Source organism: Eretmochelys imbricata, chromosome 4 (assembly GCF_965152235.1).
Source record: "Eretmochelys imbricata isolate rEreImb1 chromosome 4, rEreImb1.hap1, whole genome shotgun sequence".
In the NCBI taxonomy this organism is placed as follows: Eukaryota; Metazoa; Chordata; order Testudines; family Cheloniidae; genus Eretmochelys; species Eretmochelys imbricata.
Window position 1 is genome coordinate 98024490 of NC_135575.1, and position 13885 is coordinate 98038374.

At 43.0% G+C, this 13885-nt stretch overlaps 1 protein-coding gene across 1 annotated transcript in view; it reads right to left on the reverse strand.

Moving 5' to 3' along the window:
- Positions 1-4738: 4738 nt before the first annotated feature.
- The window catches only part of LOC144264409 (uncharacterized), a gene marked incomplete at its 5' end in the record, with an annotated part of 74130 nt that continues 64983 nt past the window's right edge, over positions 4739-13885 (reverse strand). Inside the window, 4 exon segments of the mRNA XM_077816167.1 lie at positions 4739-4970; positions 6283-6400; positions 7757-8096; positions 10160-10259. Of these exon segments, the coding sequence (XP_077672293.1) occupies positions 4739-4970; positions 6283-6400; positions 7757-8096; positions 10160-10259 (790 nt within the window).

The following is a 13885-nucleotide window of genomic DNA, read 5'->3' on the forward strand; positions in this document are numbered from 1 at the left end:
TGTTAATGGGAATGGAAATGAGCTACAAATGACTACGTATATATTGTAGTGGAATAATTCAGTAATTGCCATTGGTATTGAAACCAAGCAAAGAGAAATGTAAGAGGAAAACATCCCTAACCGTACATAGGAGTGTAGCTTCCCAACTGAAGTAGTGGGAGCCCTATTGCTGAGACATTTAAAACAAGATTTGATGAAGGAGGGAAGACTATAGGGACCAAACCTGCATTTGCACAGGGTTGGATAAAATGACCTAAAAAGTCTTTTCCATGTCTAATTTCTATTGATCAGATCTGGAAGTCCTTACTCAGATTCTGTAATCCTTATGCATGTTGAGTAGAAATTACTTTATATGTCTAGTCCCTTCCCTTATGGAAAAGTATTATAGAACATAGTGGGGATTAAACCATTATGGTGATAATGAAATATAATCTCTCACTGCCTTGTCACACTCTGCTCTCTCCCTTGGCAAGAGTGAAAGCAAGCTAGGGGTGTCCAAAGAGTGACACATACTTCCCAGCCAATCATGGAGTGACAGATATGGCAATTTCCTGCAATATCTTTGGCAGATCTCACTGTATTAATTTTATATATCATGGGCCAAGGATTGTATGTAATTCCATGGGGGAGGGGGATCACAGCCTTCCAGGAACTAAGAATGGGGGAGGTAGGAGGGAAGTGACTAGGCAAATTCATTCAGATTTTAATATCTCCCAGGAGGTACCACCCCATGGAGATCCTTGCATATACTAGATTCTCTAAGGACCAACAGACATAGAAAGGACTTCTGGATAAGTAGCCTCAGTTTAAACTAACTCAGGGCTTTCCTTCTGATCCAGAAAATGGACAGGACTTTCTATCCAAGGAAGGCCTCAATCCTCCTTGGGAAAGACTGGAAGGATGTGACCTACTCATGGAGGGGCTTCTTCTGAGCCAAAGCAGTTACAAATTTGTAACCACAGGCAAAAGCCCTTGGTGGGGAATGAAGGACTGACTTGCCAGAGCCCTTGTTGGAGTTGGGGTGAAAGTTATTTTTTATTGTTCTTAATGTTTTTCCCTGTACTGATTTCACCCGAAGAATAAATGTGCTTGCTTAGAACGAGCTGTGTATTAATTTGTACTTATGGGCAATTAGGCTGTTTATAGCCTGTCAAGGTTCCTTCCCCACTCTGAACTCTAAGGTACAGATGTGGGGACCTGCATGAAAGACCCCCCCAAGCTTATTCTTACCAGTTTAGCTTAAAAACTTCCCCAACGTACAAACTCTGCCTTGTCCTTGAACCCTATGCTGCCACCACCACCAAGTGTTTTATAAACAAAGAACAGGGAAAGAGCCCACTTGGAGATGTTTTTCCCCCAAAATATCCCCCCAAGCCCTACACCCCCCATTTCCAGGGGAATGCTTGATAAGAATCCTCATCAAATTGTACAGGTGAACACAGACCCAAACCCTTGGATCTTAAGAACAATGAAAAAGCAATCAGGTTCTTAAAAGAAGAATTTTAATTAAAGAAAAAGTAAAAGAATCACCTCTGTAAAATCAGGATGGTAAATACCTTACAGGGTAATCAGATTCAAAACATAGAGAATCCCTCTAGGCAAAACCTTGCATTACAAAAAGACACAAAAACAGGAATATACATTTCCTCCAGAACAGCTTATTTTACAAGCCATTAAACAAAAGAAAATCTAATGCATTTGCTAGCTAGATTACTTCCTAATGTTACAGGAGTTGTAAAGCTTGCATTCCTGATCTGTTCCCGGCAAAAGCATCACACAGACCGACCAAACCCTTTGTTCCCCGCCCCCTCCAGATTTGAAAGAATCTTGTCCCCTCATTGGCCATTTTGGGTCAGGTGCCAGCAGGGTTACCTTAGCTTCTTAACCCTTTACAGGTGAAAGGGTTTTGCCTCTAGCCAGGAGAGATTTTATAGCACTGTATACAGAAAGGTGGTTACCCTTCCCTTTATATTTGACACAGCCTCTGAGGGGAAGACAAAACAGGCCCACTTGGGCTGTCTGACCTGCTGGGCAAATCATGTAGGCAGGATCTGTGCAGCCTGGGAAAATCCTAGCGAGGAGGGAAAGAGATGTGTGCCTCTGCCCAAGAGAGGGGACGGCTAGGGATCTGGAAGTCTGAGAGTGGGTGCCCTTGGTGCACCATAGAGGGGAAGATACAGATGCAGTTGCACTCAGCTGTGACACATGGTCCACCTTTGTCTTGGACAGTGTGATTGTTTGCCTGTTTTAGCTCCTCACTCTTCTTCGGCTGAAGCAGAGGACAGGTGGGCTAGTCTTTCTACCTCTTCAACACAGCAAGGGTTTCCTCCCCCTCCAAGTCATCCTGAGAGAAGGAGTGAGATTGCTTTTTATAGAAATGTCTTTTGGGCCCAGTCCTACTTCCACTTAAAATTATGTGAATGGGGTCAGGCCCTGGCTCAAGCACAGAGAGAAATGGTATGTTTAGCATATTTCCTCTTGGTATAACTTATCTAAGAACACAGTACCTGCTTTTTCTTTTATACTTCAACTGGCATAACTATTTCAGTAGAAGGAAAAAAAAACCCCTCCAAACCTTGAGGTGGGGGACATACACTGGCTGTCTTGATACAAGCTGCTTTTTTCTTTGTGTAAGGTCACAGATGCTATAGCTATCTGAGTGTAGGAAATCAGATTTGCATCTTATTATAGCTCACTCTGACAAATGTTAGTTGGTAGGATTATCTTCCATTGTTGGGCTCTGATTTTATTTTAAAAGTGTAAAGTCAAAGAGTCCTCAGCCTATAATGATGTTTTGTCTCTTGCAGTATTTGGAAGATTGCTTAGTGATGGCAGTAAATTCCCGAATAAACCACAGGAAAGACATAAGGTAAGAAACCTAATTCAGCCTCCATGGTATCACTGTAAAATCTTAAGAATTCTGCAGACTTCATTGAAAGGGTGAAGATGAATTGTAAAGCACTTTTCCCCCCTTTCCACTGCTCTGATCAGGATAGTTGTCATGTCTGAACTTTAACCATGAGATAAACTGTTTCTGTGCATGGTAATTTATTTCCTACTATTTGGCATGAGCAATTGTTAATGTATCAGGAGGCCAACAGAGATGGATTGCCTTTATGAAATGTTTATAATACCAGTTGCAGGGAAGTGATCATTAGATTTGCATATGCAAAAGTACAAAGTCCATCTGATATGAAAGTTGGTCACAAATGGTTAGCTTTCAAAACCAAAGCAATTTTTAATTCAGTGTTTTGGGACTACTGCATATATTAGGACTTTCATCAGCATTACTGGAGATAAATTTAATTCAGAGTTCTTGGTCCTCCAGTTTCAAGAGAAGGCAGGGTATGTAATAGTAGGACATTGATAAAATGAGGGACTTCTGAGAATGAGGTCATTCTTTGGTTCTCTGCTAAAGTACTTGGTGTCTCTGTATTCACACTAAAATTACCACATTAAGTTACAGGGCCCAGATCACATATAAACATAATTTACCTTTTAATCTATTTGCCATATTGGTGCTACTTGTGGATGGATTTTTGTTACGCATCCTTGCAACAGTTAGAGTTGTTGTCAAATGAGGACAAGTCGGCATATGTTCCCAGAACTGGACTTAGAGGTCCAAGAAAGAATGTAGAGCTTGCATGGTCCTATTCGGTTTCTCTGATTGCTGTTAACCTGTTCAGTGTCTTTCCTTTTCATTGCAAGCAACAGTGAGGTTGTACAGGTCTTTTCAAGCCAGGAGAAGCAGCTGATAAGCTCCATCCAGACATCAGTAAAACCTGGCTGCAGCTTGGGTGATAGTGGAACAATGTCTTCAAAACCCCATATATAAAAGATAGACAAATGAATGGTCCTAATAGAAATTAGCCTACGAAAATGTTGCTCTGCCGCTGTGTTACTACTTTACCAAAGTTCTCTAGGAAGCACTAGTCACCCGCTTATTCTTCAGCAAACATCCGCAGTGCCTCCGCTGTCCTCTCAGCAGCGGGAACTTGAGGGGTGGCTTACTCATGCTAGCACGCTTTCCAAAAAATAATAAATGTAAATAGGACACCTACTTGTGTTTGTAAACATTATTGTGATGAGCCGAGCAGTGCACTCGCTTGTCGAGACATGCCTGCTCTCTAGTCGAGGTGAGGGGACAAGAGCCCAGCATTGCAAAATCAGAGTGAGCAGGTGGCAGAAGTGTAATGAGTCTGGAGAATTTGGAAGCCAGGAGGAAGCCAGTTCTGAAATGTAATGAGAAAAGAAGAAAGTGAAGAGATAAGATAGTTACATGTTCCTGCAGATTACTTGGTAAAATGCATAGTAGGACCAAGAGTAATTACTATGTAAGCCACCCTGGTTTTAAAGGAGAGAGAGAATCCTCTATTTAATTTGTATAATCATGGCAGTTAATTTATAGTTAAACTGCCACTACCTAATATTTACTATGTAATCAAATGACAAGAGTTACTATGAAGTGTGCTGAAGTGGAGGAGGAACATGACATCCATGCTTTGTAGCTTTGAGCGTTGCCAAACTAACACTTACAGTAAAGTGTAAGCAAGGGAAATTGAACTTCTTGGACTCAGGAATGATTTTCAGAATGCACGAGGGATCAATCTAAAATTTAGACTAAGCTTAAAATTCTCTTACTTAAATGATGAGTGAATACAAGACAAGTAAGAGACACAATAACTAAGCTGTAAAAGGCCCCATTTTATCCTTCGCTAAGAGTGCCCGGTTCCAAGTCCTATGCCTGGATGAGATGTGCAGCTTCTATTCCAAATGCTGTTGAGTGGGCAAATGTGGCTCCTATCTGAAATTCAGCTTTCAGAGAAGCCTGTTGCTTAGCACTTACTGGACAGAATTTAGCTTTTTGGGTGGAACAGTATGAACTACTTTCACTTCTCTCTCTCCCCCCAGTAAGATTTCTTATGTTTTTCTTCTTTAAAACCAAATTTTGCTTTTGAGTGAATCTATATCTGCAATAAAATTAGCAGAAGAAAACTGTTAACTCACATTACAAATTACTATGCAAATCATTACAATTACACTTGGACCTGCTAAGCATTTGACTATGTAATCTGTAGGAACATGTATCCATCATGTTATCCCCATCACTTTTTTGTCTAAGCCCTTATTGAAGTCAACAAGAGTCCACATAGTTGCAGGGGTCTGTCTGCACAGAGGTGCTTTCAGGATCAAGACCTTTTGATTGTAAGCTTCTTACCATGTGTTGTACAGCAGTTAACACAATGGTCTTGATTGCAACTAGGTGCTGCAGCAATATAAATAGTCTTAATTACTAATGATCATCTTGACTTGCTTCCTATGTATTGCCCTGTATATTTCAAAGTAACAATTAAAGGCAACATCACCAATAAATGATTGATAAAAATCTTCATGTATGATGTATCATGATGTGCATGAAAGACAAGTATACATTTTAAAGTGTTTAGTAGTTAATCATATAGCAATCTATTGCTAAGCTTTTATAACCTGAAATATTTGCTACAGTTTATGATTGGATGACAGCATCTCAACATATAGGAGGGAGAACTGTTCATGTCATAATGCCACTTTGGAAATAGAATAGTCAAGTTGCTGAGGTTCAAATTCAGTCCTCCACAAAAGTTTCCAGTGAACAAAAGTCCTTGTTCCAAAAATATTAACACCTTGAAGCAAGTCAAGAGAAAATCTATTACTGAACTGGGCTTTCAAACCCTCGTTTCAATAAATAGTTAATGAAAAGCTGAGAACCAAAATAAATCATATACATAAATAGAAGCATGTTTGTGTTTTTTGTTTTTCTTTTTTCTCAATTTATAGCAGAGGGTTTCCACTGGGAATATGCACCTCAGTTTTGGGGAGAGATGGATGAATTCACAGATGTATTTGCATATGCATCAGATACCAGATTACAACTCCCTTGCTGTCAGACTCCACTTTCTGGAAAGCACCAGGCAGACCCTATATTTTATTTGAGCCCATTTTTGAAATGGCTCATTTGTGGAAAGAGAACCCCAAAGGGAAAGTATACACTTTTTTTTCTTTGTAAAGATGGAGGAAATAGCTAAATAATTTCCAAGCAGAAGTGGGACACTGGGAAAACCAGACCTTTCTCCTGGGAACAGCTTCTGACCGAGGTACAGTGCTCTTCTCTATCAATATCTTGAGAAAGCATCACTCCCATTCCTACGTGAGAGGCATCCATTTGTAACATGAACCTCTTGTGAAGTTGGTATGTGTGAGCACTGGCCCTTGGCTCAGTTTCTCTTTTAGCTCCCAGCATACCTTATAGCAGGCCGTAGACCACTTGATCTTTTTTGGGTTGGGTCCTTTATTGGGTCAGTCGGGGGCACTGCAATAGTGGCAATATTGGGCACAAAGCATCTCTTGTACCTGGCAAGGCCTAGGAAGCGAAACCAGCTTTTTTTGTGGATGGTATAGAGCATTGTTCTAGGGCCTGTACTTTGCTGACTAAGTGGCCTTAGACTCCCTCCCCCAGCTCAATAGCCTAGGTATATCACCTACTGGCTAGCCAGCTGTTATAGCCTCATTCTTGGTTCTGTTGGGATTGCAGCAAGTTTTCCCGAACAAATGCCCCTAGCCTGTCTAAATCCTCCTGCATGTGGATTATGTATTGGACCACACTGGGCTTAAGGGGTGGCTGCTCCTTCCATGCCTCTTGGAGTAGGTCTAGCACCCCATGGGGTTCTCTCTCCTGTACAGAGACTCAAATGGTGAGAACCCCATGGAGGCTGGTGGCACCCAGAGGTGAAAGTAAGCCAGTCCGATACGGCGTACCGGTAAGAGCCAGTATGCTGTGCCAGACCGGACTGGCTTCCCTGACAGTTATTTAAAGGGCCCGGTGGTCCTGCCGCTGTGGGGAGCCCCAGGCCCTTTAAAGCACCGCCGGAGCCCTGCCGCTGCTACAGGTAGTGACAACAGGGCTCTGGCGGGGATTTAAAGGGCCTGGGGCTCCGGCTGCTGCGGGGAGCTCTGGACCCTTTAAAGTGCCACTGGAGCTCTGGCTGCGGCAGCCGGAGCCTCGGGCCCTTTAATTCACCCCTGAGCCCCGGGGCTCCCAGCTGCCTCTGCTGCTGGTAGCTCCGGGGTGATTTAAAGGCCCTAGGGCTCCCAGCCAGAGCCCCGGGGCCTTTAAATCACCTCTTCCAGTTGAGGCCACGCCCCCACTCAGGACTCCGGCGTACCGGTAAGTCCTTTAAGTTACTTTCACCTCTGGTGGCGCCTCACAGATGGGAACAGCCAATCCCAACATTGCGGGTCCTTGGGGATGAACTTTCACAGCATCTCTTTTAGGGTTTTATTGAAGCACTTGACTGGCCCATCTGTCTGAGGGTATAAATAGACTGACATTGTTAAGAGGTCACATAGCTCCTTCATCTGTTTCAATGTCATGTTGATCCCCTGTGTGCTTAAGAACTCCCTCGTACCCTGACCTGGGTGAATAGCTTCAGCAACTCAGGGGCTATATGAGTGGCTGTGCTGACTTGAAGGGGGAAGGCCTTGGGGTACTGGGTGACACAGTCCACCAGTACTAGGATGTACTGGTACCCAGTCCTCATCTTCTCCAGTGGTCCTACCAGATCCATGGAAATTCTTTCGAGGAGGGTCACAACCACTGGGAAGGGGATAATCGTGGCTTTCAAGGGTTTGTGGGTCCAGTAAGTTGGTACTCGGGGTATGAAGTGCATTAGTTCATGACTTTGCTGTGTATCCCCAGCCATTAAAACCTAAGGGTTACCTGGTCGAGGGTCTTCTCTTTCCCTAAGTGCCTCTCCAGAGTACTGATATGCCAGCTGCAGCACCTGTTGTTGCAACTCCTTTGGGAGTAGGAGCTGGGGCTGTATTTCTCTTGTTTGGGCATCTTTGGCCATCCAGTGCAGCCTCTCCTCCCTTAACACAAAATGGCACCATAGTTTCAGCAACAGCGGGTCTACCACTTCCCGGTTCATGCTCGTGAGCTGCTCGTATGCCCGGCTCAGCATCATGTCCTCCTTCTGCTCACTTATTAAATTTAAATCAGCTGTCAGCAAGTCCCAGTCTTGAGTTCGGAGGATGTTCTTCCTCCCCGGTGGTGGCTCCTATTGGAAGGTAACCTCTCTGGGGTCTTCTAGAGTTACATTTCCTGACCATGTACTCAGACTCAGGGGTTTCTCCCCAGGAGTCTTGTTCCCTGAGGGGGGTCATTACCCCAGGATTTTATAATCTCCTTAAATCTCCTTATCTTCCAAGTTTCAACCCAGAATCACTGGGTAAGCCAGTGCAGGGGCTACCCCAGCCTGCACTTTCCTTGAGTGCTTGCCTATCGTGAGCTGCACTTCTCTTCTGTGGGATACAAGCATATATCTCCATGGACACATTGTAAACAGATGGTGTCTAGGTTATCTCCCAAACCGGCTACTTGCTCTTGGACCATTGTCTGGCTGCACTTGGGGTCTGTCAACACCAGTGTGGCCATCCTGTTATCCTGCACAGGAATTACCATTTTGGCTGGCTCTTTCCTTCTGGCCTGGGTGTCTACTGGGCACACCTGCCTGTTGGATGCTCCTGATGGAAATGCCTGGCCACCTGCATGCAAGCAGGGCCCAGCCAGGGTGCTCACCCTAGCCCTTACCAATGTTGGAGGTGGTGGGACATCCTTTTGGGTTCCCCCTTGGGGCTGGGTTTCTCCTTAGGGTTCTTGGCCTCCTGGGCCCCGAATCCCACACAAGCTGTGGTCAGATTGTCAGTCAGGATCTAACCCTGATGCCCCCTCTGGTTAGTGGTTATAGTAAAATTAAACTTTGACTCTATTCTCATTCTTTTGAAATGTACTGCTGCCTTTGAAGTTATGAATAGGATTGACTCTGTGTTGCCATATAAACCCTGTTTGCAACTTCTGCAAAATATTGTTCTAGGATAGAACTTGGCATCCAACTCTGCCAAGGAACAGAGTTGTCTCTTTTTAATCATTTGTCCTTGATTATACTTCTCCTTTTGGTCTGTTCAGGATACTGGGTGAACTCTGAGCAGAACGTAGACCTAGGCTTAACAGTTCGAGGCCATCCTTATGCAAGGCAAATGCAGAGATCCATTTGCAGTATACTTTGGGTACAGTCTCTGCACCCCTGCTTTGCTTCTCCATCAGCACTGAGTTAAGCAAAGTGCCTTTCACTGGCTCTCCAGTGCTGATTTCACACTTAGTGAACAAATAGTATTTAGTTTTGTTTGTACTTTTGGAGTTTTACTGACACACCAAGTGACAAGGCCAGGGACCCCTGGCTGTGTGAAAGAGGAATGTGATTCTGTTTCATTTAGAAGGACTTTGCTGCTGGCCTGGGGCAGCTAGGCCCAGGCACTTTGAAGAAGCCAGCTTGGGGCCTGTCCACTTACAGCTGGGCTTGCATACCCCAGAAGGAGACTGAATTCTTAGTGACCTGGCTGGAGGGCTAGGCCATGAAAGACCCAAATGGAGGTGATGGTCATCTCCTCCTGTTCAAGGGGAAAGCCCAGCAACCCTGCACCCAGCCACAAAGGGCCACAGCAGGTGAGTTGCTTCTGTACACATGGAGCTTGCTCTGGAGCAGGACTCTACAACAACTGTACCAAACATATGCTGCTGTCAATGCTATGTGAGAACATTGTTCTACTGCACCACCACCAGGGATTCTGTAAATTACAGGTAGGCACCTTGCCCACCACAGGATTAGAAACGCCCATCATCTCTCCAGAAATCAGATAGAATTGCTGTGTGGGGTGTCAGTTAAGTTTTCTGGTCCAGGATATTGAATAGTCTTTTAGTCAGGGAGTCTGATCCAGCATCCTTTGCATAAAAAAACTCCTGCTAACCTCAGTAGGACTTTTGAGCATCTGTGAGTACTCAGTCTTGTGAGGGTTCCTCTTCTTTCTAAATGTATATTAGAATGACTTTGGTAAGAACTCTCTGAGACCTAAACCTTGAATATGTGCACTAACGAGTTTTATATGCAAAACTGAACAGTATGGGCCAAATCCTGCTATCACTGAAGTCAACAGGAGATTTGCCATTGACTTCAGTGGAACTGGGATTTGGCCCTATGTTAGCTTAAAAAAATAAATCAGATGAGTGGCTTCTGTTTGACTCTTTTCAGATTAATTGAAATAGAAGATGAAAGTATAATTATACTCTGATTCTTTCTTTGGATGTGTCCTTGCTTCTTGGAAGAACTCCAGCAGGTTTTGTTGAGGTTTTTCGTTCAAGTAACTTAAGATAGTTGCTGCCAGTGCTAAGGAAAGAGAAAAGAGGAAAAGACTGAACTTTTATGATATGAGGTTCCTTGAAAAGTATATTATACATTATACTAATTGTGTGAGATTGTCTCTCTTTATGCTAAAGGAGTATCTCAATAAAGAGTAAGTTGTAACACACTTTAAAACATCACCTTTGAGTATTTACTTCAGCGGCTTTGAAAGAATTCTCTCATAGCCCCAGGTAAACAAGATACAGTTTAAACAAATGGACATGTATATAATGGGCCTAATTCTTAACTCCTGATTCAGACATAAGTTCCATTCTGTTCAGGGACCTAAATGAGAAATCTGGTGCAAAAGGCTAAACCCACCTCCCTATGTATATATTTACCAGTAGGCACAAGAAAGTCCATAAACCACTTTTTTAGGAAACTGCCCATGAATTTCACCCCCTTTTTTTAGGGCCTTTGAATTTAACTGGAATTTTGTCTTTGAGTTCAATGGGGCCAGGATTTCACCTATTGAGTAAAATGGGAGTAGGGTCAGGGCCTTAAAGACAACAAATAGAAATTTGGGGGGGAGGGGAAATGTTTAAATAGCATGGGAGTATTAATATAAGCATATTAGTTAAATGCAGGAAGGAACTATTCTGGGAAATATTAATAAATATCTCTCGCATTAGAGGCTTGATCTTCTAGTTAGTGTATATATGGAACACCCATTAAAGGCAATGAAAGTTTGGTATACAGCAGCTTCAGTGCTGAGCCCTGAGATTATGAGAAACTAAATAATACCCTCAACTTTGAATGAAATACTAGCCCAATTGAAATCCAGGGCAAAGCTCCCACTGACTTCAGCAGAACCTGTATTATCCCAGAAAGTGGCAGGTTAAGTTTGATACGAAGTTCTAAACTTTTCATGATGTATTAAAGAAGAATAAAAAGTACTAGGAACATGAGTGAGCCCATAGTTAAATCTGCTTCACCATTTCTTACTTGTTATGTGTCAGGGGCAATGTTCCCTCTAATTTTTGACAGGCCGCGTGCGCAAAAAATTTCTTCTGTGCAAATTATTGTGCTGTGCCAATTTTTGTGCGTGTGGAGTTTCGCCGTGTGTGCGGTGTTTAGGATCTGTGTGCACATGCGCACAGCTTAGAGGGAACAGTGGTCAGGGGTAATGTTAATTAAACACTCTAATCTCTTTGCATTCTTCTTCCTTCTGAACCTTTTCTTGTTCGGCTTCTAATTTAATTCTTCTCAAGTTCATTAGTTGTGGTCAGCAGCTCTGCTCTACTTTTGCCACCATGTGATAGCACAGAAGTTTATTTGAACTTCATCATTGGTTTTCTCTAGCAATTTGATATTATTTTATTTTAATTACCAGAAAAAAGGCAACAAGTTGTCACAGGAACTCTTGTCAGCAGCTTTAGTGCATTTTAAAGACGGTTAGTCCCACTGGCATAGGTCAAAGGGCAAATAAGTTCTATGATGTATTTTCAGTTAACCTTCGTGAAATATTGAGCCAACAGTTTGAAATGTAGGTATCCAAATCCATTTTTAGAGCACTTATTACCAAAAAAAGTGGCCTGATTTATCAAAGGTTCCCAGCAGCCACAGCTGCCAATGAGGACAGTGGGATTCCTCACAGTCGTAAGAACTGTTGTCAGTGCTGCTGAGTGTATCTGTGAATTGCTCTTGTGCTGTTTGTGCAGCTTTGGTGTTAGCTGCTTAGGTTTAGATGGAGCCTATCCTTCCTGCATAGTCTCCTTTCCCAAAAGGTTCTGCAGTTCCCAATTAACCTAAAAGCCTTCTCCCAACACAATCATCTTACCCTGGACTTTAATCTCTTACCTAGCAGCCTAAATTTGACCACCTTTGTATTACCGTAGTGCCTAGCAGCCCTAGTCATGTATCTAGACTCCATTTTGCTAGGTGCTGCACAAACACAAAACAAAAAATGCCACAGAGCCTCCAGGCTAAGACTGGAGATAACTGATGGATACACAACGCTGGAGGAGGACAAGTAAACAATAAGACAATACTGGTCATCCTGATAAGTGGTGGTCTCGGCAGCCTAACTGATATCAATTCCCTTTGTCTATCTTGATAGAAGGGGTTTGTTGGTTCCAGCACAGCTGAGCTAGCCTTGACCCGGCACCCACTGAAGTCAGTGGTAAAGCCTCCACTCACTTCCAAGAGGCAAGGACTGCCTGGAAGCACTAGATACCATTATAAAAGGGCAGTGTAGCCCAATCCAGTTGGCTATATTATGTGTGACTGTTTCTGATATGATTCCTGTGCTTCTAAGCAGAGACTGCCTAATGTGGCCATAGCAGCAAAATCTACATTTGATAAACATAACAAAATAAGAGGTATAACTGATAGGAAGAAATCACACAATAAAAAGTTTTAAAAAAAACCCAAAACTACTATTGCAGATGATTCCAATGGTCAAACAACTTGAGGCAGACAGGTGGTGGTGCAGACAAGAAACATGCCCTTGGCTTTGTCATGGAGCCATCAATTGGCAATAATCATTGCCAACTCTTGAGTGCAAGTGCCCCTCTCACCAATCCCCCACCTTTGAATTTCACAGGGGTTCCAAAGGCAGCAAACAAAGACTGGGACTGTGAGGAGGAGATAAACCACTTGTATAATTCTATGAAACAAGGTGGCTTGGCCCTTAGAAATGTGTTCAGGGAAAGAGTTTGAGCAGTCTTCCAATCCCCCCTCTCCCTCCCCACCCAAAAAAAAAGCAGATACAAAGGAACTAGAGTTGAATAGGACTCAGTCAGAGGTTGTGTGTATGTGCATATGCTGGCTGAGATGACATTTGGCCTATCCTAAGAAGTACTTTGCTGTATGTGTGAGGGTATAGAACCATAGAAAGGTAGGGCTGGAAGGGACCTTGAGGGGTCCTTTAGTCTAACATATTTTGAGATGGGACTATAATAGATAAAGTGCTATAGACCCTAATTATTTCTTTATCTATGCTTAGTTTTCTTTCCAAAAAAGGAAATAACTATTTTTAAAGTTCAAAGCTTCCTGACTACTTTTGAAGTCATGTCAACATGTTCTTAGGGAAGGCTATGATCTGGGCTGCTGTCCCCCAGGATTAAAAGTAAATTTAATGAAAAATCAGTGTGGTGCTTCCAGCAATGTTGCTTTCAGTTTTTCTTTGTGATTCGCTATCTTCTGTGTGCATGCAGGGGAGGTTGGGGGTGGGTGGGAGGAGAGGCAAAAAAAGAAGCTAACACAGTAAAGTACAGGCATGTCCTCCATATCTGAGCTCCGGTAACAGAAACTGAGGCCCTGATGCAACAAGGTATTCTGTGAAGACAAAACACCTTGCAAAATCAGCGCCTGAGTGAGGATTAGCAGCCTGAAATGTAAGAACCTGGCACAGAGCTCCATTAACTAGAGTGCTTTGGGCTTGAAAATGTAAAATAGTTTTGAATTTAGATGTTTTGGTTTTCCCGCCTTTCTAGAGGGCACAAGGCTAGCCAGGTTTCAAAATCGTATTTTACATGCAATTATTTACTGCTGAACCAACTTTTGTTTTCCCTTCAGCTATCTGTATTGAAAAACAGGGAAGAACAATTAGACCACAGTTCAAAATAGGTTTCACTCTCACTGTGAAGGTAAGTTACGCCATTAAATCA